The following is a 27,392-nucleotide window of genomic DNA, read 5'->3' as shown; positions in this document are numbered from 1 at the left end:
TGTCTGTTCAAATTGTCAAAATCTGTGTATTGGTGTTGGTGCGAATGTAATAGAAATGTCAATAGTTTGCAATATTGTAGTCAACAAACATGAATTTATACTAAAGTTTATTTAATATTAGAAACATTAAAATTGATGTGCAACTTATTTGTTAATGAAAAACCATCATCACGCCATTAAAATAAAAAACCCTGAGTGCACCCACAATCGGTTTGGGATACAAAATTACCACCAAAGATGTGGTAAGGCGGTAGATGGACGTTTAGTTTCATTTTTATTTTATTTATCTTATGGCGGCCAATGGAATGTGTAAGTCAATTTAAGAACCACACTTGGTTTAAGGCTAATAAAGATATGTTTTCCACAGACTATAGTTATGAGGGGAGCATGCTCATGAATGCCATATTGAAAAGCAAGCTTCGTGAATACTCTTAAGTGTTGCGAGAAAAATCGCGCACCGAGGATGACAGACGCACAATTTTTTATTTACGTGTTTGGATTCGCGAATCTGGCTCCAAAGCGCGTCCTCCGATACCCCTCCCGATATTTTTGGATGTGTATTAAGAGTATCATGCTGTCGTATAGAATTACCCTTTATGGGAAAGGCAAATAAAGTTTCAGTCTGGGGCTAGATATTGTAAGTGGGAGTTTTGAAATGTAAATTTTGGGTAAATTGAATGCACTTTTAATGTAAATTATATTTAAAATTTCTCAGTTACTGAATCCAGCCCAGCACTTTCTTTTACTAATGTACACACATATATATATATACATGTTGGTTTATTTATTAACATAAATAAAGCTTAGATATATTCACATTTTCCAATTTTTTTCATATTCTTGCAAACAGAGAAAATAAATACATTCGAACAAACAAAAGTAAATGTAAATGAATGTTTTAATACGTAAGCTTGCTGAAGAAGATGTTAAGTTTACAAGAAGATGATGAAAGTATTTAATATTAATGAATTAAGGAAATTTTCAAGCATTTAGACTCGGCTTAATCTATTCAGAAATTTTGTTCGACTCGCTACCAATAAATGATTTCAACTGTGCACACGGGATGTTACGGGATTAGAAATCAATTGAAGATCATATATAAATTAAACTGTTGTTTTCATCCATAAACAAATTCATTTCAATTTTAACTGACCGCGATCTTTTCCACGTAATTCAATACCAATTCCACGCTTAATCTTGCCCAAAATGAAGTTATTGAGATGCCGCTTACGTAGCTGGTTGTGACCAAAGATAGATATGTATTTATATATTTTTATATATAGTATATAGTTTGTACATACTTACAACACTTAGAGTTTCAGTTTGATGTACTTTCTGAAACCCATTAGTCTCTGTTTGGCCTTACAAATCTTCAGTCGTTTATTTAGGTTCCAAATACGGAAATGAATCCGACACTTAAAAAAAAATCGTTTGACGTGTTCCGGAAGATCAACGCCGGCACTTCTTTGAATTAAACGCTCCTTTATGTTTTTGCAATGGAGTATATCCATACCGTTTATTTGAAAAAATATGTCCTCAAGTCTTTTGATGCCATCCAAAAATTGGGGAGATGGTATAATTAAACTGCCCTTAGACAACGAGCTGGTCCATCCACTTGAAATTGACGTGCTTTTCTCATCTTCAAGGCCAAGCTTTCTTATAATGTAGCCACCGATATACTCCAATGCATCATTTCTAAGAGTGATGCATGGGTCTGAATGGTCTTCTTGTGGTGGATTGAGGGCTTCGAGAACTTCCGGCTGCATCTCTTCATCAAAGCTCTCGTCGAACGCATTGCTTGACCAAAGGAAGTCACTTGCACACAAGGTTTGGGAGTGAGGTTGGGTGGAATCCAAAGTAAGCAGCCAATTAGTGGTATCCTGGCCCACATTACCGGTACCTTTCAGGTGTTCAGTGTTTCGTGCTATATGCAGATCAAACATAAAATTTGAAAATATATAGTTGGTAAGACATACCAATAGCAATTAACATCATACCTAAAATGTACTTCCGGAGTCTGTATCTGAAATCCTTCGGAGTAGGGTGATTGTTAAGACCTCCTTTGCTGCGGATAGCAGAAAATAAATTTTCCAGAACGTCCTGGTTTAGCCTATGTGTTAAAATGTATTCCACATCCGAGTTAGTATTTAAGTACTCGTATAGCATGACTAAAGCCCGATTAGACATGACTATGCCATTTTGGAACAGCTCTACGATATAGTGTTTATTTTTATTTTTAAATCTTGGAACAATCGGCTGCATCATGAGCTCGTTCATTTTCTTTAGCACATCGAGCTGGTTTGAAAGAGATCTTCCAAACGGCTCCTTTAAAAATTTATTAGTTTCAAAAGACATTTTATTAAAAGGTCAAGTAAGGGTTGTACATGTTGTATCTGATTACCTTTCCAGGGTAACCATATGTTTTCATGTTCGAGTTCATAACATCAAACCAATCGTTAACGAGCTGAATAAAGTCTGCTGTCTCCTTTGGTTTGTAAATATCGAACCCTAGCGAGTGACAAAGTCTAATGGCATTTGCCGTTGTGTTGGAGAACAACTGCGCTGCTGTTTTAACTTTTTGTCGTCCTGTAAATTGGATTTCCCTTGTGAACAAAGGAAAACCTTTAGTAATATTAACATACCGATTCCTTTAACAGAAAGGTTGTCTTCAGACAACTTATAAGTAATCGATAAATCCGACGTCGATGCGCATTTTAAGATATCACAAATGGTCCTCGTAGTCAGCAGTTCCCCTCAGCACATCAAACCCGTATCCAAGTAATGATTTCTGATAAGCTTTAAAAGGTGCGGAGCATCGGCGAAGGTAAAAATCTTTTCTGCTTCGTTTGCTGGGTTGGCGAACCATGGTTTGTCTAAATGGTACAAGCATGCATATATATGAACGGCAGCAATACAAAACGTAATAGTGAATAAAAAAAAAACTTATAAACATATCCGTTAAATCGAAGTTCAAAAAATAGTTTAGTTAAATTGGACAGGTCATTGAAACCTTATATGCAGTTTGTATGAAGATTCCCATTTTTAATGAGTTTTTTTTTTTTGTATTTTGTTTTTATTGATATGCTTATAAATTTTTCCCTCATGCACTATTAAAGTAAATATAGTTTTTATTGCCGGCTTTAATATGTATTTGATATTACAAAAGGTGATAACTCACCAACAGTAACATTCAACTCTTTCCAAAGCCCACGATTTTTTTATCCCATGTCAGTCACTATGGCAACTACAATATTGTATAGCGCCAAAATTATGGAGTTTAAAATACTTTTGGTCATAGAAAAGTCGAAGTCAAAGAATATAGGCTGTTTCCATGACTAAAGTAGCCCGCGAACCATTGCTACTTGTACGAAGCTTGATTGCTTCCGCACATAGTCTTCAACCTGCTCGTAGTCATAGACTTCAAAAACTTTCATTTCGTCAAACGAAAGTACGCACATTTTGTCTTTATGACTAAGACATTCAGACATAGACTCCATAAGAATAAGTGAGGCCGTAAGTATTCCTTCACTTACTTCAGTTTTGCCATACCAGCGCTTCAAGGTGGCCACAGAAGGAAGCGGGAAACCATTCGCATACAAATGGTTATAGGCCCTGGGACCCGACGCATGAAGGCAAATGGCACTGGATATATCTTTCCATGACCATTGCACCACTCCTCCTGAATATATCAAATAATGCGGATTATAATTAAATTTTCAATTATCGCTATAAACAACTTACATCATACCAGATACAATCATTTTCCTTATCTGACCTTCTGTGAAAATTTTCTTTGCCGAATCCATGAAGGCATTTGCCTCCTGCAATACTTTCTCAAAACTAAGTTTCACTTCCTTGAGCTTCTTAATCTCCTTTTTGAGGTCAGAGATTTCTTTCATGCTTAGAGCTTCCAATATTTCAGGGCTACGAGTATATTGGAAATAAAATTATATACATAACAGATACAAAACAGTCTAAACAAAAAAAAAATTAAATACACTCACTCAGTCTGTCTTTGTACGTCCTTATAATTCGAATTCCACTGCAGACTGTCTAAAACTACCCCAGAATCACATAATTCCGCTGGTTTACAGTATGTGTGATCGGAAAGTGACCTATATACAAACATGTATCGCATAAGTGCTATATACCATTCTTTAATAAAAATATGAAAATGAGCGAAATCATAGTCCATCCAATACGTTCATTCACTCACGAATGTTTATGCTCTTTTAGTTCGAACACTTCTGTGCGGGATGTTCTCGTAGTGCCTAGAAATGAATTTTATTTGCCCTAGGCATGAGCTGCACTGGGTAGATTCTAAAGGGATCATAATATAACAGGCCGGTCCTAGCTATAACGACTATGTCTCTAGAAAACGCAACAACCGAGCAGCATTTCAACTCCTATACGATATGGTAGCCGAGCTTAAAAGAAACACACGAGAGGAAACTTCAGGTATGTCAAGAAACTGGGCGAAATGCCCCGGGATGTCCTCCTATGTCGCCACACCAACATCTACACAATATTCCGGGAGTACTCCCCATCAAGTAGAAAAATTAAATGCTGCACAAACAGTTTCTGTCAAATACTAAGAAATCTGTTCAACCTAACTGGCATCTGATTGAAGAGGCCCCGCCTCTCAAATACCCGAAAATAGTTGTCGAGGAAAGCAGAATTCCTATTTATTTATCTCGAATCTACCCCGACATACACAATGTAGGTCCTAAATGTAGTGTCTCTTCACCTTACACCAACCACCTTTTCAATTTCAATGCATAACCATCGCCTCAATTTACATCCACGTCCATTTCGTCTAACTGCTACTGACTGAGCAAACAGCCATCTAGGCCAAGAACTTACCCAAGATGCACTATGAGTTCGCAACGCATCGTTCGTATATATAAATCATACTCTGCCAATTCAGGTTTATCCAAATGTTCTTCATCAAGCCATATGTTTCCGGAGGTACATGGAACCATTGGTACCGCATTGGGCATTAAAGTCGCCCTCTTTCCTCCCAAAATGTAGTCAGTGGACGTGAAGTGTTCAGCGCATATTAGTTCTCGTGTTTTGAAATATCGCTTGCAAACCCGATTCCATACTTCGCGGCGTTTAAGGTCTTTAGGAGCTTGGGAAAACGGGCCACTTCCTGCATGGTATCATTTTCCACATATCACACACTTGGACATCTTTCTTTTTTTATATTAAAATTCTTTATTTGTAAATATATTAAATTTGAAAATGAATTTAATTAATTTTCAAATCAGACTTAAAAACAATAGCCTTTTGGTTGTTTTTGTAACCTTTGTTTACATTTTGTATTCTCTATTTCCTTTTGACAATCCCTTCGACCATGCAATGACATAAACAAAATCAGCTGATGAGATGAGCCAACCTGTACATAGTTGAACCATGCAACGCGACAATGAATTTCTTAATGTCGAAGTACTTAAATGTGTATGTATTTGATGTGGAAGCTTGCATTTGAGAACACGGTTGCCACCTCAGTCCATTTGGATAAAAAATGGCCCTTTTCAACTCCATATGGTCCGCTGGTCCGCTGGTCCCTTTTTCACAATTTTGGTTCTTGTTCGGCACGGATTTGGTACTTTTATTTCTTTTTCACTGAAACAAAAATTCAAAATACTGCTAATAAAATTTTCGGCAAATCTATTACCCACACATAATTTTCAATTTACTTCTGTAAACCCATTATGTACAGTAGCTTAAGTTATTAGAAACTTTTAAGACGCTTGATTTTTAGTATGAGTTCCAACTCACACTTACTGAATCTAGGCTCTGGTATGAAGTTTAAACGTTAGGGAAAAAGTAAACATCTATAAAAATAGCATTAACACCACTGCTTAGTTTTATTTACGATTTAGTGAGTTTGCCACAACGCAAATTTTTTAACCGTTCTTTAATAAAACCTAACTGCGCTATGCACTTTATTCCACTGCAATCAAGCTAAACTAGGTTCACAACGTTTGGTTGGTGAAAGACATAGACTAATCCTAGAAATGTGAACATATAATACCTAAAGGTGCACTTTATTTTTGTTTGTGCAGTTTGAATTAAAACCAAGTTTCTACTTTATTAAAATTTTATATATTAAACCATTGAAACAATCCAATTGTTTGTATACCAATAAAAAACCTAAAATTTGGTCCTTTTTTTTTTGAGATCTGGTCTTTTTTTCGATGCATTTTGGTCCTAAATGAAAACATGGTGTGGCAACCGTGTTTGAGAACGCATGTGACAAGGTTGCATTTTTCAGAACTATTTTTTTTTTAAATAATGAAATAGTAGTATGGAAGCGACAGCTATAGTAGTAGACATGTATGTGAATATTAGCAAAGTGTAAAAAACAGGCATGCTTAACCAACGAAACGATATCATTTCGTTACGATAATCAACGTTAATAAACGAAACGAAGTCATTTCGTTTCGTTTATTAACGTTAAGATCGTCAAATTAACGAAATGATTTCGTTTCGTTTTCTGCCATATCAAAACGAAATCAAATCGTTTATGTTGATTATTAATTTCAAACTATGCTGGCAAAGCTGATTGATGGCGGAGTCATTAAAGGTGAAAGCATTATCCAAGCTGATTGCAACTTTTCTCATGAATTTTGACAGTACGAACATTTCTCAGAGTATTTTTGACATTACCACCAACGAATTACACAAACAAATTACATAGAGTTTGTGTGTGTATATGCGCTCGTTGTTGCCACCTTACGGCTTCACTATTGCTATAGCATTGCCAGCATAATTCAAACATAAAGTATCACGTTTTCGTTAACGTTTTTAACGTTAACGAAAGCTTTTCGTTTCGGTTAAAAACGAGATACAATTTATCTTGATAATTTCTTTATCGATAATATTTCGAAGTGTTTCAACGGAAACGGTGGAAATTTTTTGATAAACGATTAGCTTAACGTTAAGGTGCATCCCTGGTAAAAAACAAAGCATTTTTTCTTTGAAAATAATTTAAGGGAAGATGCACGCGAGGCGTATCTTCATAGACGTATTATGTACAGCATAAGAACTCTTGAGGCGTAGAAAATCGTAGCTGCATTCCTTATTTTGTGCGCGTTTACGAAGCTATGTCTCGTGTGTATCTTGCCTAAGTTTAGCTTCTTACGAGATCCAACACTTTTAATTAATAATGATAAATAACACGTGAAGCAACTAAGCTTAAGGTGACTTTTGAGTCGTTTTGGCATTTGCGTTGCGTCTACATCTGACTTTTAACACACGCGCTTTAATTGCTTCAATCTATAAGCAACGCACCGCCAACGTCAAAGCAAAACACAAATAATTAAAAACTTAGGGTTTTTCTTGAAGTTTCCTGGATTTCTTTAAAAATATAAGAATTTCTATCGCCGTTCAACTGAATAAAAAACACAATTTTGTATTCATGTCGATTTCGTGATCGATCAGGAGAGACGGTGGAACATATCCCCCTGGAACGCGACGTAATCTGATGAGGGCACAATAGATCAACGGTCGCAGTGCAATCCACAATAAATTTTCTATCTATCTTCATGTTATAAAAATAGTTGTATTTCACTTTTTCCTCATGTGACAGGGGAACTTTTAACGTCCGTTATTTTAAAGTAACCCTTATTTGACGAATCACTGAACGATTTCTTTCAAATAAAGTGTTTGTTAGCGTTCACCGAAGATGGTGAAAACGGCCCCTGGAATTGTTATCTTATATAGCCAAAGAAAGTCATGCATAAGCAAAATGTAGTCAGCACAAAACGAATAGTTAGGTAGAGAAAATTGAAAATATAATGCATATGTATAAAATGCATGTAATTTATGAGATCATTTTTATTATATAAAATTAGTTTGACATATCATGACATTTGTCAATATTATTTTAGTCTTGCTACTTTTACCACATTTATAATATTTAAGAAGAACACTTAAGAAATAAGAAACATGATTAATGCTTACATTAATACCTGTTCCATTTATTTTCATTGAGGAATAAGTTCGTAAAAATAAAATGCACGTTTTTATAAAGTGCATGTGAAGCTCCATAGATAAAATGAGTAATAGAAGGAACATTGGTTTATGTATTACATTTTTAAAATGAAAATATCCTGCTAAAAAAGTAATAGAATGAACATTGGTTTGTATATTACATTTTTAAAATGAAAATCACCTGCTAAAAAAGGAGCAAAACCTAACTACATTTTTTCATTTTCGTACTTAACTACACTCCCTTTTATGATTCAGGATTTCCGGCAAATTTTGAAAAAACTCCGAACATCAATTCCTTCATTCCCAACAAACATTTAGGTTAGAAAACGATTAGAAGACGAATCGAATTCTAGTGTATTTCTCTAAGGTAGAAGGTTAGAGAACGATTTGCGAAACTGTCGCGAATTATAGCATTCTCGACAAAAAGGGGACTTCGTTCTCGATATCGAGAAAAGGGTTAGAATTCTAATCGAATTCTAACGTCAATTGCTAATGGGTTTCTAATGAGAATTTTTAAGTGATGCGCAATTAAGTTCAGATATTTAAAATCAGCGAAATTTTCATTGTTTCATTATATCAGATACTTTTATTTGGTTATAAGCTTATAAATTATAATAAAATAAAAATAATTAAAAATCCTATCGTATGTTTCACAGTTTTCAGTACTAGATATTGTGTTGGAATTTTCGTTTCCACTTATTTCCTCAGGATTGAGCACGGCATTGGTTTGAGGTACGGATGAGGAAGCGTTTTCTTCATGCCATTCAAATAGCCCTTTTTAACTTTCTTGGATTCATTTTCACTTACTAGTATTTATTATTATAAATAGAAAAACTTATTTCTCAGCTTATAATATTTCCACACAACTTTTCACTATTTTTATTTTTTTGTATAACACTGTGACTGATCATGTCGTGCAAATAATCGATAACTGTGACAATAATCATAACATCGCATTTCTAGTGTTATTCGAATCGTTTCACAGTCGAATGCTAATCGAGTGCTCTAACCTAGTTTTCGATTCGAAATGCATTAGAGAACTACATTAGAATTCTAATGTAAAACTACAATATTTCTCTAACGTTAGAAACTGTGTTTGCTGGGTTATATGACATTCGACTGCCTAGTCCACTGCCTTCCACTCTATTCGCAACATAAGGTCTATTTAAGCTGCCAAACTATATAGTAAACAATGCAGTTAAGTGTTAAACGAACTTGTTTGAAGTAGTGTTTTGCTTTTGCTCCGTTGCGCTGCTGAAACATATGTATATGCGTCGCCTGCGAGGCACTCTTTAGCAATAAAGGTCATTTTTTTGTAGGCTTTTATTTGCGTATTTTTTTTGTTTGTTGCTAAAAGTTAGGGCCTGTATATACTTTTATGGTTTTAGAGAGGGCTACTTCTGAAGCGCAACTAATAAAATGGCTGGAGGCGATATCGCTAGATGGAAGTGAGTTAGAGGACGACTTAGAAGTAGTTTTCGATTCGGATGACAGTTTGGCTGACCCCACTTACGTAGCAGATTCAGACGATGGAATAAAAAAGGGTAAAAGATCAAGATGCGATTTCTGTGATCTGAAGTTGAAGCGTATGAGTGTATATTACTGCGCAAAATGCAAAAAAACTTACTGTTTAGAGCACAGATCACCGAACTGTTGGCAATGTGACGGAAAAACTAGGTGAAAAAACACACAATTTTTTTTTTACTGTGCACAATTTGTTCTTACACAGAAGTTTCATATTATTTTTTAGGATGTAAAATTGATATAATATCTATAAGCCAGAGAAGATTTACACAATTTTCTCGAATGGAAGTATTTTTTTTTTCCAAACGATCTCTGTATACCACCATTTAAAAAATGTGATCTACTTATACGACTATACAATATTTTTTAGATTAAGAAAATGAATTGTTTTTTGTTTATTTTTGTTACGAAAGATATAAGAAATATGTTTTTGCTTTTGTTTTAATAAAGCTTTGTTATAAAATGCGCCTCACTGGTTAAAAAACACGGCTATTATTATTTCGATTGACATTTATATTGTTGCTACTGCTACGACTTCTACCAGCGCTGGTGTGTGTGTCATCCGTGCGGTGCAACAGCCTTGTAGATCACATCAGTTAAATTATTTCGTTTGTTTTCGCAAGCAGTTTTTTTACATATATTCATACATACATATGTACAACGATTCTAAAACAATCTATATATATAAAAAGAAGTGTACATTTTGATTGTCACTCCATAACTCGAGAACGCCTCGACAGATTGCCATGACATTTTTAGGAAAGATACAGGAAGGAGAGATGATGGTTAGTTGATTTTGAAATCCCAAATCGGTTTAGCCATATATATATAAAAATCAAATTCTATGTGTGTGTGTTCGCTATGGAAACGTATTTGCCACACATCAATCATCACTAAATTTTGGTTATGGGTTCCCTCGATCAACGGGAAGGTTTTAGGCTAAAAATAATTTCGATATATAAAAGGTGCGTGGCACCTCCCATACAAATGGAATCTTTGGTACTGCATACCTTTGAAGGTATACATGCCAGAACATTGAAATTCAATGAGGAGTTATGTGAGGTCAACCCCTAACACCACCAAGAAAATGCGGAATTTGGAGAAAGGGGGCGTGGTACCTCCCATATAAATGGAATCTTTAGTAATGCATAACTTTGAAGGTATACATGCCAGAACATTGAAATTCACTAAGGAGTTATATGAGGTCAATCCCTAACACCAACAAGAAAAGGCGGAATTGGGAAAAAGGGGGCGTGGAACCTCCCATTCAAATGGAGTCTTTGGGACTGCATAACTTTTAAGGTATACATGCCAGAACATTGAAATTCAGTAAGGAGTTATATGAGGTCAATCCCTAACACCACCAAGAGGTAAGTTATTTTAACACCTAAAGTTTGCCTGCATTGTTGAGTTTAGCTGTTATGCCTTTTGGACGTTTAGTAATCTGCCGCTGTTAAAAAAATTTTTTAGCTTCAGTCTATCTACATTTTCTATAAAAATCAAATTCTGTGTGTGTGTTCACTATGAAAACGTGTTCGCTCATCACCAAATTTTGGCTCGAGGTTCTTTCGATCAAGACTAAAGTTTTTCATATTTCAGAAAATGTTTTTGTTTTTTGGCTATGCGAAAGAACTATCTTAGCTCCCAAAAATGCTCATGTCAACAAAATCAATGGTCGCTTTCAAAATCAATTTCCTGGTGAAGTAACGAAGAAGATGAAGATAAAATTGTGAATTATCCAAATGAATTTCAATACTCCTTACAACCAAAAGGAATGCCTCCGCATATATCAACTTTGAAAATTGGCTCACCAGTCATGCTTCTTCGGAATGTAATCAAAGCAACAATCATCAGCGGTAAAAGCAATACAATAATATAAAATAAGATACAAGAATAAAATGTTTTAACAGAAAATTTCACCAAATATGCGTACAAAATTCAATTCAGTTTACAGAACAATAAATTAAATTATCAACAAACAAAACAGAAAAAATAACGCAATATCTATTAGAGCTCGGGCGTTACAACGTGCGCCTGGTAAAGCTAGTGTTTATATATTTTTCATTCAATAAAGCTTAACATATATGACACTACTTTATTTTTGCTTGAATTCCAAGCTAAAAAAACTGACGAAACTTTATCGGAACTTCAAAACACAAAAACAATTTCTATCATGAAAAAGCGAGACCATTATTCCCCCAACATGAGTGAGTTTGACTTTGTTTATGTTTTACATTTTATTTTTACATTAGGGGGACTCATGTAACCGTATAAATGCCTTATAAAGTGTGTAAACGTATAAATTTATCTAGTGCGTAAACGAACTGTCAAATTTTGTATGAAAAATTATTTACACAATTTGTATAAATTTACGCGCACATTTCATTAGGGGGACTCATGTAACCGTATAAATGCCTTATAAAGTGTGTAAACGTATAAATTTATCTAGTGCGTAAACGAGCTGTCAAATTTTGTATGAAAAATCATTTACACAATTTGTATAAATTTACGCGCACATTTCATTGCGTAAACGCGATAAACTCAAAGGAATGCAACCCTGCAGACATTACAGCAGACATTTTCATCAGAAATCTCCAACATTAGCAAGTAAAGGTGTTTTAGTTTTGATTTTTCACTTAATCTTGGCATTTTTTAATTTGTATAACAATCAAAAAAATTTTGTTTGGCAATAATACAGCTGATAAACAATCAAGTTTATCAAGAGTATTACTAGGTGCGTTCATATAACAGCGTGTGTAAATGGATATAATTTTACACCTTATAAGTTTACATGCTTTCATGAGTCCCCCTATTGTGTAAACGCGGTAAACTCAAAGGAATGCAACCTTGCAGACATTACAGCAGGCATTTTCATCAGAAATCTCCAACATCAGAAAGTCATTTACAAGAATATCTTAGTAAAGACGTTTTAGTTTTGATTTTTCACTTAATCTTGGCATTTTTTAATTTGTATAACAATCAAAAAATTTTTGTTTGGCAATAATACAGCTGATAAACAATCAAGTTTATCAAGAGTATTTCTAGGTGCGTTCATATAACAGCGTGTGTAAATGGATATAATTTTACACCTTATAAGTTTATATGCTTTCATGAGTCCCCCTATTACCACTTTTAACAATACGAACACTGCAAATAATACACGAAAATTATTTCGGTCTCTAATGGTTCACTTTTTTCACAAGACATTTGATTTTAATTGTGTTTTTATGCACCAAATTTTCACACTAAAAACAAAATGTTCATGTGTCAGAAAAAAATAAAGAAAAAACGGCCGAATGTCAAAAAAACCTATAGAAATACAAACTGACTCGTTTGTTTTTAATGAACTAATTGTATTTTCCTTGCATTTCGTTAGTTTTTTGAAATATAGTTTACACACTTACACCAGTTCTGAAGCCGTATTAGGAGGGAGTTCGACAAAAAATTTAAGATAAAATACACGAAAATAAAGTAGAGTTATATAGGTATAATGGAATGCTCAAGCCTGTCGGCAGGTTTTTTTTTGTAAAATTTTGTTACAAAGTTTCGAACAAGATATTATACTAATGCCTGGTTTTTCAGTTTAACCTTGCCACTTTGTTCGATAAGTTCGATTACATACAATTTTGCTGCTCATCTCAGCTTAAGCGGCCAGGGCTAAACTCTAGTCAACTTTAATTGGAGTTTAAACTTGCAGTGAAAAACCCGGCCTAAATTTTTGTATTATATTTTATTTTATTGCTTTTCCACACCACCTATGTGTAGAGTTGCAAAACTATCAATAGCCGTGTTTTTTAACACGCGCGTATACGTTTCGTTTGCGCGTGTTAAAAAACGCCTATCTTCGCTTAGATAATGCTTAGGAGACCCATCTAGCGGCTGTGGTAAAACAACTAGCTACAGCAACAGGGTGTACCGAAAAGCGGAGACGCAACGCTCTGATGGCCATAGGGTATAACATATAGCTGAATCAGTTGCGATGAATTGTGGACACACATATAATACATAGAATTAGTGTACAGGGTGAAACAAAGACACATATTTCAGTTACATCTGAGTATAATGCGTATTGAAATTTAGTAGGACAAAATTTATGCGCAGCAATTTCAGAGGTGTATTTATAGTTTGTCTCTTAGCAGTCAATATAAAGTTTAAGCGTAAACGGATTAAAAAACACGGCTAATGTCATTATTGATTTATTTATTTAGTTAATTTTAAAGCTCTACCCGTGAGGTAGCAATATATGCCCCTATTACCGTTTACAACTCAACTCTGATTGGGTTGAAATTTCGCAATTTGGTATTACGGATTACAACTCAACCTGTCAAAAAAATGTCGGTTGAGTTGTCTAGTCTAACAACTTTTTGTGGCATTACCGTTTACAACCTTGTGTTGGTGTAGTTGTCAAAGACGTCAAAATCTTACAACTGATTACTAGCAGTTGTCTCATACAATTTTGCAGTTGTTTTGAAAAAATGTTAAGTTTTAGAAGACGGTTTACCACCTAATTTTTAACAAAAATTTTCAAAGTTGGTATCAAAAGACACGTTTCGACCTCCGATTTAAGAATCCGAAAAGAAAAATTAAAAATTTTATTTCTGTCATATCATTTCGTTTCAAATTTTCATGTGGTTGTTGTATTATGCCAGATTTTTTGTACACACTAATGCAGAAAGGTGTTGGATCTACCCAGGGTTATTTTTACAAATCGCGGACAAAGGCCGCCAACGCAGAAAGATGGTCTGTGCAAAAAAACTGTGCATCGGACCTCATATTTCGAAACCTCTCGGGCCATTTTGTGAGTTTTTGTAAACATCTTTCGACAGAAATAAAATTTTTAATTTCCGCTTTCGAATCCTAAAAACGGAGATCGAAATATGTCTTTTGGTACCACCTTTGATAAGAGTTAAATGGTGCACGGTCTCATAAAACGTTACCTAATAAAAACAAAAAATTGAAAGCCGATGGTTAAACCTTTTTTAATCAAACAATAATATGAAAAAAACAACGTTTAAACGAAGGATTATATTGAATAATTTTTTTACTCAATGGAGCGACATTCCGTAGTTGGACGAGGCTGCCCGCAGTTCGGATGCAGCCAAAATAGGTGAAATAATGCGAAAATGAGTCCCATTGATACTAATTACTACTCCTGGGAATCCTGTTTTAGAGTAAAATACAATTGTTGCTGTTTGGGTTTTAATCCACTTCGCACAAATATGCTCCTCAATAATATCTAAAACCAGTCCAACACCAAAATCATTTCCACAGCATATTTGATAGCTGCCGCCAGCAAGAAATCGGAGTGTGGCGCATAATTTTAAAATACGAAGGCGTATGCAGAAATGGTCCTTAATTTTGTTTAGTAATGAGCAAAATGCTTCCTTTCAAATCTGCAAAATAACTTCATGAGAAAGCTGATCATTTGTCATTTAAACATTTTCTTACTTGGTGCTTGGTAGTTTCAAGGGATTGGAATGATCACGTGAATGTTTTCCGCATTCGCGACATGTCAATCACCAACATTTTCGCCGTTATAAAATAGATTTTCATATAATCTCCGTTTTGCTTTTATTTCGAAAATGTTTAAATTTCCCCCACAAATTGATCAGCTGGTCATTTATCTGTCATATCATCACTTTCTGAAGTTGGCAACTCAATTCAACTTCAACTGAAATCAGGGATGCACCTTAACGTTAAGCTAATCGTTTATCAAAAAATTTCCACCGTTTCCGTTGAAACACTTCGAAATATTATCGATAAAGAAATTATCAAGATAAATTGTATCTCGTTTTTAACCGAAACGAAAAGCTTTCGTTAACGTTAAAAACGTTAACGAAAACGTGATACTTTATGTTTGAATTATGCTGGCAATGCTATAGCAATGGTGAAGCCGTAAGGTGGCAACAACGAGCGCATATACACACACAAACTCTATGTAATTTGTTTGTGTAATTCGTTGGTGGTAATGTCAAAAATACTCTGAGAAATGTTCGTACTGTCAAAATTCATGAGAAAAGTTGCAATCAGCTTGGATAATGCTTTCACCTTTAATGACTCCGCCATCAATCAGCTTTGCCAGCATAGTTTGAAATTAATAATCAACATAAACGATTTGATTTCGTTTTGATATGGCAGAAAACGAAACGAAATCATTTCGTTAATTTGACGATCTTAACGTTAATAAACGAAACGAAATGACTTCGTTTCGTTTATTAACGTTGATTATCGTAACGAAATGATATCGTTTCGTTGGTTAAGCATGCCTGACTGAAATAAGTTGTAATTCGCAATACCAAACAGGAGTTGAGTTGTCTAAAAGTTGAGTTGTTTTAATTACAACCCAACTAAGTTGAGTTGTTCACCGTAATAGGGGCAATAGGCGTGTTACAGATTTGTTTCGGCACATATTTGACAATAATATATACATATGTATACAATATACAAAATAAAAGTTAAAAGTATAATGATTTCACTGCTTAATTCATTATAATTAAACTAACAATAGCTATCATCCGGTGACAAAATCCTGAGCCAGATAAATAATTTTGCATGTAAATGCAACAACAACGATTTGAGCCAGATAAATCCAGATAGAAGTCTGGTTCAATTTGTGAGCTAGATAATTTGTTAATTACTTCTTTTTAGGTTGGCAACGCGGCCTTTAATATACCTACTTTTTCAAAAATAGATGTCGCTGCTTAGCCTTTCGCCGTATGAGTTAAATGAAAAACAGCGGCGACATCTGCCTATAACATTTCACGTGTGCGAAAATTTCACGACATCTGCTTCTCAAGTCTCTCAATGATCCAGAGCATTCCCGTGAGAATTGAGCGTGAGCCGGAGCTGTAAAACTCACAGAAAGACGGCAAATGTTTTAAAATAGATCTAGGCTTAAGTCCCTCGGGGGGCAATTCACGTTCGACGTTCGATAGAATGCGATAAAATGAAAATGAGTTTTCAAACATTTGAGCAAATTTTTTTTTTAATTTTTTCACTTCTCATAGAACGCGACACATTTCGAAAACCCTGTCCTTCGGATTTAAATCGTCAGCTTTGAGCAGGGCTTCGATATAGTTTTTATCAGGGATGCACCTTAACGTTAAGCTAATCGTTTATCAAAAAATTTCCACCGTTTCTGCTGAAACACTTCGAAATATTATCGATAAAGAAATTATCAAGATAAATTGCATCTCGTTTTTAACCGAAACGAAAAGCTTTCGTTAACGTTAAAAACGTTAACAAAAACGTGATACTTTATGTTTGAATTGTGCTGGCAATGCTATAGCCATGGTGAAGCCGTAGGGTGGTAAGAGCGAGCGGATAAACACACACAAACTCCATGCAATTTGCTTGTGTAATTCGTTGGTGGTAATGTCAAAAATACTCAGAGAAATGTTCGTACTGTCAAAATTCATGAGAAAAGTTGCAATCAGCTTGGCCAATGCTTTCACCCTAAATGACTCCGCCATCAATCAGCTTTGCCAGCATAGTTTGAAATTAATGATCAACATAAACGATTTGATTTCGTTTTGATAGGGCAGAAAACGAAACAAATTCATTTCGTTAATTTGACGATCTTAACGTTAATCAACGAAACGAAATGACTTTGTTTCGTTTATTAACGTTAATTATCGTAACGAAATGATATCGGTTCGTTGGTTATGCATGCCTGGTTTTTGTGATCTAGTTGTGTCTTCGTCAAAAAGGTGATGCAACGTTCAAACTGCAGCTGACTCTAGTTTTCCGCAAATACCAAAGACAGTATAGTACAGCTGCACCTGTTCTTCAGCTTTATCCTTTGCACTGACGGAACTTCGACTCGTTGAGAACCCTCCAGCCATATATCCAACCCTTTAGTTCTCTACTAACCAGGGTGAGGTCCAGGACCTCCTCCCTTACCCCAGTGATAAAAGTCGGGTCATTCCCCCTATTACATATGCAAAGCCCCTCATCTACAATAAAAGTAAATAAAGACTCACCCCTAGCATCGGCACCGATGATCACGCCAACACCTCTCCGCCTTACTTCAGCGGTGTCGCCCAGTATCGCAGGTGGTGGTCCCGCTACATCCCCGTGGGGCACGTACGCTGAGACCACCCACATTTCAATACTTCCTCGCTCGAGGCATACCGTGGTTACGTCAGCATTGCTGAAATTAGGGAGAATAAAAGCTTTAATCTCTTCTTTAACAAGCACACAGGATCTAGGCCTACTTTCCTCCCCATGCATCAAGGTGTTGAATTTTCCAGTCCTTAATCCAGAAATCTTACTGTCGTTACTACTCAGCCACGGCTCCTGGACAAGGACTATATCCACTCCGCCTTTTTCAAGGCAGAGGAACAAATTTGCGGAAGCTACCTTAGAGTGCGGAAGATTGATTTGACGGATTTCCATCAAAACCGCTATTCTTCCGCGTCCCCCGTCCTTGGCGGATTCGTGTTAGTCGTGTTCATTATAAAAAGTCACCCTACAAGGCCGCTATCCGGAGCCGATTGTGTAGTCGCCTTTCAACGGTCTCGTCGTTATCTATGCTACGCAGGGAGCCCAAGCGAGGGTTGACGCATTACCTTATGAGTAATGCGTTCAGAGCCAGACCGGACGCGAAGCGGGAAAATTTTCAACCGCACCTACACCACCAACTTAACGGCGACGGAGCCGGAACGTACCTCGAGGCCCGCCACGGTTTTAACGGGACGTGGGCAGGTGCAGCATTAGGCTACCAGCCATTTCGGTAGGGTTTCACCCCGACCTACTAAGGTGGCAGAATACCGCACCTACCAGCCCAAAGGCATCAAGTCAAAATTTAATGTCAATAATCAAAAGCCCTAAATAATCCAGTTCGTCACCGTTGTGTACCGATATTGACTCTTAAAGAGTCCTCCCTCCCCTGAGCTCGACACAATGACTCAGGGGTGCGAGTTTTATCGAGTTGTCCTCTCTATATCCGCCATTATCAGTAGAAGCAGGGGCATCTCGTGCAGGACGTGATAACTAATCACGCGTGACACTCATCACTATGGCCGGTCTAAGACTGATAACAGTCCCTGATCCAGAGCCTAGAACCACATATGATATCCAAGCCAAGTATCTTAGCCCCCACACTAAGATATAACAAAGCAGAATAAATTTCACTAGCAAAATTTGAACTCATGTGCTCCAAAGTATTTTGACGTTACTTCTACCGGGAAATGAATTTTTTACTAAAATTCCACTAACAAAATTTTAACTTATGTGCTCCAAAGTATTTTGACGTCTCTTCTAACGGGACTTAAATTTTTCTACAGAAATTTCGCTAGCAAATTTTGAATTTATGTGCTCCAAAGTATTCTGACGTCACTTCTACCGGGAAATGAATTTTTGTAATGAACAGACATGCCATTTGAATTCAAGCGTTTTCAATTTCCATAGTGTACCTATACAAGTGTGTCAACTAAGCATAAACGTCAAAACTACAAATAGCCTCGCTCACATGATGCAAATCTCAGATCTAGAGTTGCATTTTTGGTACGTAAGAGTACTTCAAGCTGAGTTGCATTTGATAGTTAAATAAAACTTTGTAGTATTTACAGATGAAATAGTTGCATATATTTCCGCGGAAATAAGAATACTAGAAGATTTCTAGCCTGCAATATTGCAGAAACATACGGAAAGCAAAATTTATTTAAATTAGAGTCAAAATATTAAGCGCCACACGTGTAACATGGAAAAATTTTACTTCTAAGGCTGTTTACACAAATGCATAAGGTCAAAATTATGAAAACGCTTTGATCGTTTCAAAGCAAAGCTAACGTACGGCATTTCATTGTTTTTCGTATTTCGTTGTCAAAGCGTAGGCACGCAACCAAAGCATTTATGTAAATTTTTCGATACTTCGATACACAACCAAAGCGTCTGTGTAAATCCGCCTTAATTTTTGTAGCTGTGAAAGTCTCCTGCGAATAAAATGGTGCTGTAAGTGCAAACAAATCAAACTCCTATATGACACTACTTTACTTTTTATGTATTTTTCTTGTATTTTCTCTTTTCTTTGTCGAGGAAGCCAATAAGGTTTCAGTACTGGTGTAAGTGTGTGAACTATATTAAAAAAAAACTAACGAAATACAATAAAAATACAACGTAGTTCATTAAAAAACAACAAGCCAGTTTGTATTTCGATAGGGTTTTTTGACATTAGTCCGTTTTTTCTGACAAATGAAAATTTTGTTTTTAGTTTAAAAATTTTGTTCATAAAAACACAACTAAATTCAAAGTGTAAATTGTGTATGCAAATGAGTTTTCAATAAGTGTACATTTTTCAGTTTTTCATAGTTAAGGAATTGACCTACAGATTCTTGTGTTACACAAATATAGTGAACTTGGGTACAGAAATTCAAATTGAAAAGTTTTTCACAATAATTTGAAAAACTCTACGTTTTCTCTGCTTCTTACACTTAAAGGAGTAATACTGTTTCACACAGACGGCTTATTGAATAATAAAGGCAATTTTCTACATTAAGACGCTTATTGAGCTCAATCTTCCCTACAAAATTCGAATCTATTATTATTTCATTAGTAGCTAATCGAATGCCTAATGAAGTCAAAAGCACAATGCAACTCTGTTGGCAGCGTTCCGCTTCCGATTCCGCTTCTTAGCTTTTGGTGTGTTCAGTGCTTAAAAATGTCATTTGTCAAAGCAAATGTCATTGTCTGCATGGCGGAACGATACAAGGTGGCCGCATCGAACAGCTGATTATAACCTTTTTTATTTGATTTGAAACATCAACTACCGGCGCAGTACGATTTTGACATTTGTCCATCGAATTTACAAGTACATGGAATTTTTTTGTTTGTAGGTATGTCACCATGCTCCCACCTTGTATCGTTCCGCCATGATTGTCTGTCTCATCCTTCATACTAATCGAGCAGTTACTTCTGTGTGAAAGGAAAAAATTTACGATTTCATTAGCAGGTGAAATGAGATCATTAAGTTTCTGTGTGAAAACTGTATAACCCTCCGTAATAAATTAAACTTTTAATGAAAATCAGTAACTCTGAACTGAACACCTTTCGCCATGATATAAAATTAAAATGCTGTGGAACAGGAGCAACACTTTTGTGACTACATAAACCCTGTTTCAATCTTTTACGTCTGTGCACAGAACCATAGTTGACCGTTTTCAACCGAAACAACAATGGCAACCCAGATTTTCCCGTTATGCTCAATTAAGCGAGTGCCTGTCAGAAAGAAGTCAACACACTTGTACTTGTACACTATGCCAATTTCCAGTGCGCCTGTCTTTGCTATGTCAGACAACAAGGCGCACGCACAAACGCTTCGAGTATGCGGATTGAATTTGGAGAAACCGTGCTTTTCGCACCGACAACTATACGTTGCCTGTTCCAGAGTAGGCATTCCAAATTGTTTGTTTATTCATATCCCAAATGGAAAAACGAAAAATGTAGTGTATCCAAATGTTTTGGATTAAGAATTGAAATAAAGATTAAACAAATTCTATGATGTTTTATTCTTTTTCCAATATTTCTATTGGTGTGGCGAAGCACACCGGGGTCCCGCTAGTTCCGTAATAAAATAACTGTTGAGCGGACCTTCAAATTTAAACAATGCGGTGGCATACCATATCCCTAAAAAAACGCTCCAGAACAAGTAATGTGGAAAAACGTTTTAAGCGCACTTGCTATAATTTTTATTTTATTTATTGTTTATATTTAGGTTTGTGATTGTTGGTGAGTGTTGGTCAAATGAAGGACTATTGGTCTGAGAAGTACGCAGAGTTCTATAAATCGATCTGCAGTAAATAAAGATAGTATATAAATCTCTTACTTGAAAGAGCACTCTTACACGATGGTTTTTCGCCCTCTTTATGTAAAAGTGACCGTGAAAACACTCGGAAATTAATATTTAAAAAGAAGTAAACAAAAAAGATAGGTTGGCAAGTTATTGTGTAAATGGGCTCAAAACAAACCAAGCTTTATTCACAGTTTTTGGAATATTTTCATTTCTGTTTTGAACACATTTCTGTTTTGATGCAAATTAACTTTTTGTATGAAATAAATAAACTGTAAGCATTCTATAATATACTATTTATTTAAAAAACAAACCAATACATTTTTTTTGCGATAGTAACATTTTAAATCCGTTCGTACAAACCGTATTGTTCAATGGAACAACGTTTTAAAAGCCATCAGTACAGATGCTGTGCATAATGGAAAAACGTTTTAACTGCTGTCGCGCTTTGGGATATGAAACGTTTTTCCACTGAAAAAAGTTTTAAAATGACCGCTTACTTGTAATTCGAAATTGAAATTCCTTAATTTTTTTCATATAAGTTATTAATGTCATTGTTTTGGACAAGCCAACAATACAGGAACAAAAAACAATCACAAAGCATCCAAAAAACGTTTTTTTTCCTTTCCTGTAAAAAAACGATTTTGTCATTTACAACGTTATTCGCGGCTACAATTGTACAAAAAAATTTTGGGAATGTAATCAAACCATTTGTTTTGTCGATTGAAATTTTGCCATTTCCGACCTCTAACAATTGCTTCGAGAACTGCTCTGCAGACTGATCATTGTGCAACTGAACACGCATGTTTATGTGTAATGTTAATTTTTTCACGTATCGCCACAAAAGGGAAAACTTCAAACATGCATTGATCTCATCTGCCGGTGTTGATCGTGGAATAACGGACAATGTTTGTCGTAAGTCACCTGACAATAAAATTGAAGCACCACCAAAAAGCCTTCGGTTTCCACGTAAATCTTGCATCGTTCGATTTAATGCTTCCAATGATTTTTTGTTTGCCATTGTACACTCATCCCATAGAATGACCCTTCTTGTTGCAAAACTTGTGCCATCGCTGAATTTTTGAATATGTTACAGGTTGGAGTTTCAACCATCTGTATATTCAATGGCAATTTTAAAGCTGAATGAGCTGTTCGTCCTATATCCAATAAAGTTGCAGCAATTCCAGAAGAAGCGAGTGCCAAAGCAATTTTCTGTTGAGATCGAATAGTTGCTAAAATCAATGAAATCACAAATGTTTTTCCGGTGCCGCCAGGTGCATCCAAAAAATATAATCCACCAGTGTTATCAGAAACAGCTTGCATGATTTTGTCATATATGCATATCCTTTTGTTGATTGTTCAATTTGGGTGATGTTGGATTGAACAAATATACGTAATCGAATTGTTGTTCACGCTGCAACACTCGATCAAATAAATCATGCATTGGAGGATTTGGTGAAATTAAAGCTAACTGTTTCAATGCTTTATTGGCAATCGCAAGACACATATCTTCAATTATTATCAAAGCTTCATTGTACATTTCCAATGTAATCAGCAAATCAAGATCCATTGCTCTACGACGCATCCGAATTAAAATATCTTAAGTCATGTAATCTTTATATTTATTCCACAATTCAATTGGATTCGATGACATACATATTGATATTATAATCGAAAACAGCATTCGTATTTGCTGTGGATGAGATGAAATCAATACATCATGAAGTATTGCGTCCCAATGAGTATCATCTTCTAGCAAATGCAAGAGCCGACATGCTTCGCGATATGTCTGACAAAAATGACCGTGAACTGTTCTTATATCCTGAATAGAAACGTTCAGAATTGTTGGGATGTACCGTATACATCCTGTCCAAGGCATCTGTTTGGAAAATACGTGGATGACCATCAACTGGTGTTGATATTGCGTTATATCAACATATATCAAATTTCTGGCAAATGTGTAGATTTCACACAATTGAAAAAAAGCAGTTAAAGTAGTTGCTGATGGTTGTGCTGCTCTCCGCTGTACATTCTCAGTAGTGAAATAAACTCGTTGACCATTCTCCAGATGAACTGCCAAATGGACAACAACAGAATGTCTTTCGTGCAAAGGAAACGAAAAGGTACGCCAAACTGCTTCATTACTGCTTATGTATCGCCCCATTTGATATTAAGTGATTTCATCATTTCTATTTTCACCATCTACTCTCAAAACAGCCATATCACTTCCTTTATTCACATATTTACAAATGTATTTGATAGACTTTACTGAGTTACAGTACTCAACATTTGTGTGAGCCTGAAAAACTTTTGACAGTATCGGTGAATATGGCACGATTGTTAACATCGATGTCTTGATTGCGCACTCTTATTATCGCCGGTTTACCATTATTTTCAAATGATCGACGTCGATACAGTGGATATCCGCATTACCTGTTATGGTATTGGAATTTAAATGTCGGCATAAAATTGTCCCTTATAATTTTTGTAACACCAAAAGAAGTCATTTGAAATGATGAATTGTATTCTTGTATATGATTCATAAAATGCTTCGACATTGGTGATCCTCCAAAAATCAATGAGTGCAATGGATCAGGTGAAGTTTCAAATGCCGGAAACTTCACTTTGCCATTAGCACAACACATTCCAGCCGTTTCACCTAGAAACTTATCTGCTTCACAATGTGGACATATCGCACTCATTAATCCAATATATCCATGCATACTGTAATCAATTTGTGGATCGTAATTAAAAGCAGCACGATACATATTTTCTAGAACACGACGTATTATTTGTCTTGATCGTGCTGAATTTCTTTGCCGCTGTGGTTCTGCAGATCTATTTCGTGCATATCGTTCACGTCGTATTTCATTTTGTTGTGACAGGTCATCAATACTTTGCACTCTCCTTTGAAGTAACATCCTGTTAGCACTACCCGTACGTCGACCGATATTTTGACGTCTGGCTGGAGGCATTTTCTTCAAGAGAAAGGAAAAAATTCACTAAAACTCCATGTTCAACGCAAGAAATTTAATTTAAGAAAAGCCCATGTGCAAACAAAAAATGCGCGGTCGAAATACACCCACACGTATATGTCCAAAAGACAAAACGAAAATACATACCGTGCAAAAAATTTGATGAAAAACACAATAAAATACGTGCGCACGATTAGATACAGTTGAAATCACTAAATGTATTCTGTAAAATGAACGAAGAAAGAACATTTGAAAAAATATATTTGAAGAGGAAAACATGATACATCATTGCCACAATTTTCTACTATGTTTGTATTCAACGATACGACATACTTACAGAAGGAATTCCCAATGTATTATAAATGTTGATATGAATTCAATTGAAAATGAAGAAATACTCAATTATGAATCGAAAACTACATAAATATTGAACACACGTGTTGATTCTCCATTGTTCATAACAAAAAGACCTAATGTCAATATACACCGAAAGTACGATGTGACAGATATGTTGTGTTGTGTTGTATCTCTTTCCATTGTATCTGAAAAATCCCTATTGCCAAAATGGCAGCCATGTTCATTGTTCATACTCTTGTCTAAGAAAACTCGATCAGATGCAGATGAATCTGTACAACACATCATAAATACATTTCTTCATTCCTTTTTTTTTGAATTTTTTTATTCTTAAGGCATCAGAGTAAAAAAGGTAGTAAGTGTGTAGGAACAACAATTTTCGGGACGCTGGTGAATATATTCGTTGAACTCGAGGGATGCATGGGTTAGGTTACCAAATAGTTGTAGCGATATTGATTCGAAAACAGATGGGCTAATGTTTCTAATGTTGACTTCATCCGTATTTCGAAGAAACATTGTATATGTAAAGCGGCAATTACCCACCGACGTGTGCCGTACTTACGGACGTTTGTCGTATGAAACACGTTTGACCGAACCCTCAAGCCCGTAGGAATCAATGTGTGCGTCTGTGTACATGTACATAACATATTTGTGTGTGTATTGTTTACAGATAAGCACTGGTGCCATTGACCATTTTGCATGTATGCTTATGGAATTCAATTTTTGATGTTGTAAAAAGCTGGAATTAATATTAAATAAATATAAATAGATTACATATTTATAATCTGCACTTTTACATAATTATTTCGAATTATTTTCACAATTTTCAAACTTTAATTAGGTGTTTTTGCATAAAACTGCAAACGGTCAAAAATTAGCGCACAAAAGTTTACTAGGCAACTCTGTCTAGTGAGAGAGCGATCAGCTGACACGTTCTTACGGAAAAAAATCAAAATTGTTTTGATTTCTACGTTCCCGGCTACGTACGTACGGGCGTTGCACGTCGGTGAGTTTTCGTTTACATTGCACACTCATAAGATAGGTCGTGTCAGCTGACACGTTTTTGGTACGTACGTTCGTGAGTAACTGCCGCATAAGTGATTTCTCGTCGTGAAAGAAGATTGAACATCTTTTTTTCGTTTGGTTTTCACTTGAGAAATGCTGAACGTCAAATTATAATTCTGGAAACGTCAATTCCATTGAATAATGCAAAATGGAAGTAAGCCCCACCTATTCCATTTCATGAAATAACGCAAATATGCAAATAAGCACCTTCTATTGGTATGAAACGTAGCCGTAGCTTGGTGTGATATATCTCATGAACCGCTCGACCAAATTCAATCAAACTTTACAGAAACCATCTACATGATAGCCCGAATGTACCGTAGAAATTTGGTGGAGCCGGTCTCAAGTTATAAAGTAACACCAAAAATGTGCAGTTATTTTTATATATATAGATGTATTATGTGTTCCAAATATGAGACAAATCGGATAACAAATACGATTTTTGTGAATATCTCGATCCTTGCGCCACCTAGCGGCGATTTTTTTCTTATTATTGCATTGTCATCGGGTTCTGAACTATATTCCAAGTTTCAAGCTTGTAGCTTATCGGGAAGTTACTTAAATTTTAATTAAAAAATTCGCGCTGGCCGTGCAGCCTGTCAAGTCGACCTAAATAAAATAGTTTAAAAATACTGTAATATTTGTTAACAAAAAAGGCCTATGCACTGTGGCTGATCCATAAGAATCGATTCATATACCTTTTATATGGTTTTATGTACATATGCCAACTATGCGAAACAGCCTGTCAATTGATTGTATGGAAATTTTGTTAAAAAAAATAAATGTAAGGCGCGATAACCTCCGAAGAGATCTAAGGCCGAGCTTCTCTTCCAATTTGCGTCGTGCTCCTCTTGATTTTCCCTACAAATTGGCCGGACGGGACCTACATGTTTTATGCCGACTCCGAACGGCATCTGCAAGGCAGATGAGTTTTCACTGAGAGCTTTTCATGGCAGGAATACACCCGGAGCGCTTGCCAGACACTGCCGAGGGGCGACCCCGCTTAGAAAAATTTTCTTCTAATTGAAAAACCTTATTTCTAAAATTTTGATGTTGCTTTGCCCGGGGTTTGAACCCAGGGCATACGGTGTGGTAGGCGGAGCATGCTACCATCACACCACGGGAAATTTTGTTAGCGTAGTAATATACACTGGATCACAAATTCCAATTTTTTTTCTGAACCAGAGACGCCATTATGAAATTCCTATGTAAAATCACCTCCTGATTCCGAAAATCAATGTTATTTTTAATTATATGGCAACGTTTTTGAGATATGTACGAATAACGGTTTTTTCCAATAAAAAAAAAATGGGTCCACTTAATCATATATATCTCAAGAACGAAATGAGCAATTCCAAAACGGTTTGAAGTTTTAAAAGGCAATAAAATTTGCAATAAACTGTGCATACAACACTTTTGCTGCTAGGCCCTGCAGATTCAAAGATAACGAACAATCATTGCGGATTTTTTCAATTTTTTTTGTAAAAATATAAAAAAATTTGTATTTTGCGAGGAAGGATCTCGAAAACTTTTTATGTTTTTGCAGATTCATTTAATAGCATATGCACATAAGATTCTATTTTAACTCTATGACCTTATTTTATAATTGAAAAAGTTATGTGTCTTGTTTTGACGTTTATTTAGAGATTAGGATCGGTTTCTCTTATGAGAAAACAACAGTAGTC

The 27,392-nt window shown here is 35.6% G+C and overlaps 2 protein-coding genes across 3 annotated transcripts in view; both read right to left on the bottom strand.

Moving 5' to 3' along the window:
- LOC137236526 (cell division cycle 5-related protein-like) overlaps nt 1–27,392 on the bottom strand; it is a 276,855-nt gene that overhangs the window by 40,935 nt on the left and 208,528 nt on the right. The window lies entirely within an intron of this gene.
- On the bottom strand, nt 798–24,511 carry LOC137236525 (uncharacterized). 2 transcript variants are annotated; one of them, XM_067759258.1, is made up of 6 exons: nt 24,436–24,511; nt 4,864–5,628; nt 4,005–4,115; nt 3,742–3,924; nt 1,306–3,679; nt 798–1,235 (listed from the first exon to the last, which is right to left on the bottom strand). In XM_067759258.1, exons 2-5 carry the CDS (start codon nt 4,998–5,000, stop codon nt 3,604–3,606), a joined length of 507 nt encoding a protein of 168 aa, XP_067615359.1. In that variant the 5' UTR covers nt 5,001–5,628; nt 24,436–24,511; the 3' UTR covers nt 798–1,235; nt 1,306–3,603. The 2 variants fall into 2 exon arrangements, with proteins under 2 accessions (XP_067615359.1, XP_067615360.1); XM_067759259.1 differs by having other exon boundaries at nt 4,915–5,628.

The sequence above is a fragment of the Eurosta solidaginis genome, chromosome 1, assembly GCF_040869045.1.
Source record: "Eurosta solidaginis isolate ZX-2024a chromosome 1, ASM4086904v1, whole genome shotgun sequence".
Classification (NCBI taxonomy): Eukaryota; Metazoa; Arthropoda; class Insecta; order Diptera; family Tephritidae; genus Eurosta; species Eurosta solidaginis.
Note: the sequence above shows the minus strand (reverse complement) of the source record. Positions and strands in the feature narration are given on the sequence as shown.

Coding starts and splice junctions, on each gene's coding strand:
- LOC137236525 (XM_067759258.1), bottom strand. CDS start 5,000: ATGCCCAATGCGGTACCAATGGTTCCATGTACCTCCGGAAACATATGG. Junction 3,925..4,004: donor GACGTACAAAGACAGACTGA/GTGAGTGTATTT, acceptor ATATACTCGTAG/CCCTGAAATATTGGAAGCTC. Junction 3,680..3,741: donor ATGATTGTATCTGGTATGAT/GTAAGTTGTTTA, acceptor TGATATATTCAG/GAGGAGTGGTGCAATGGTCA.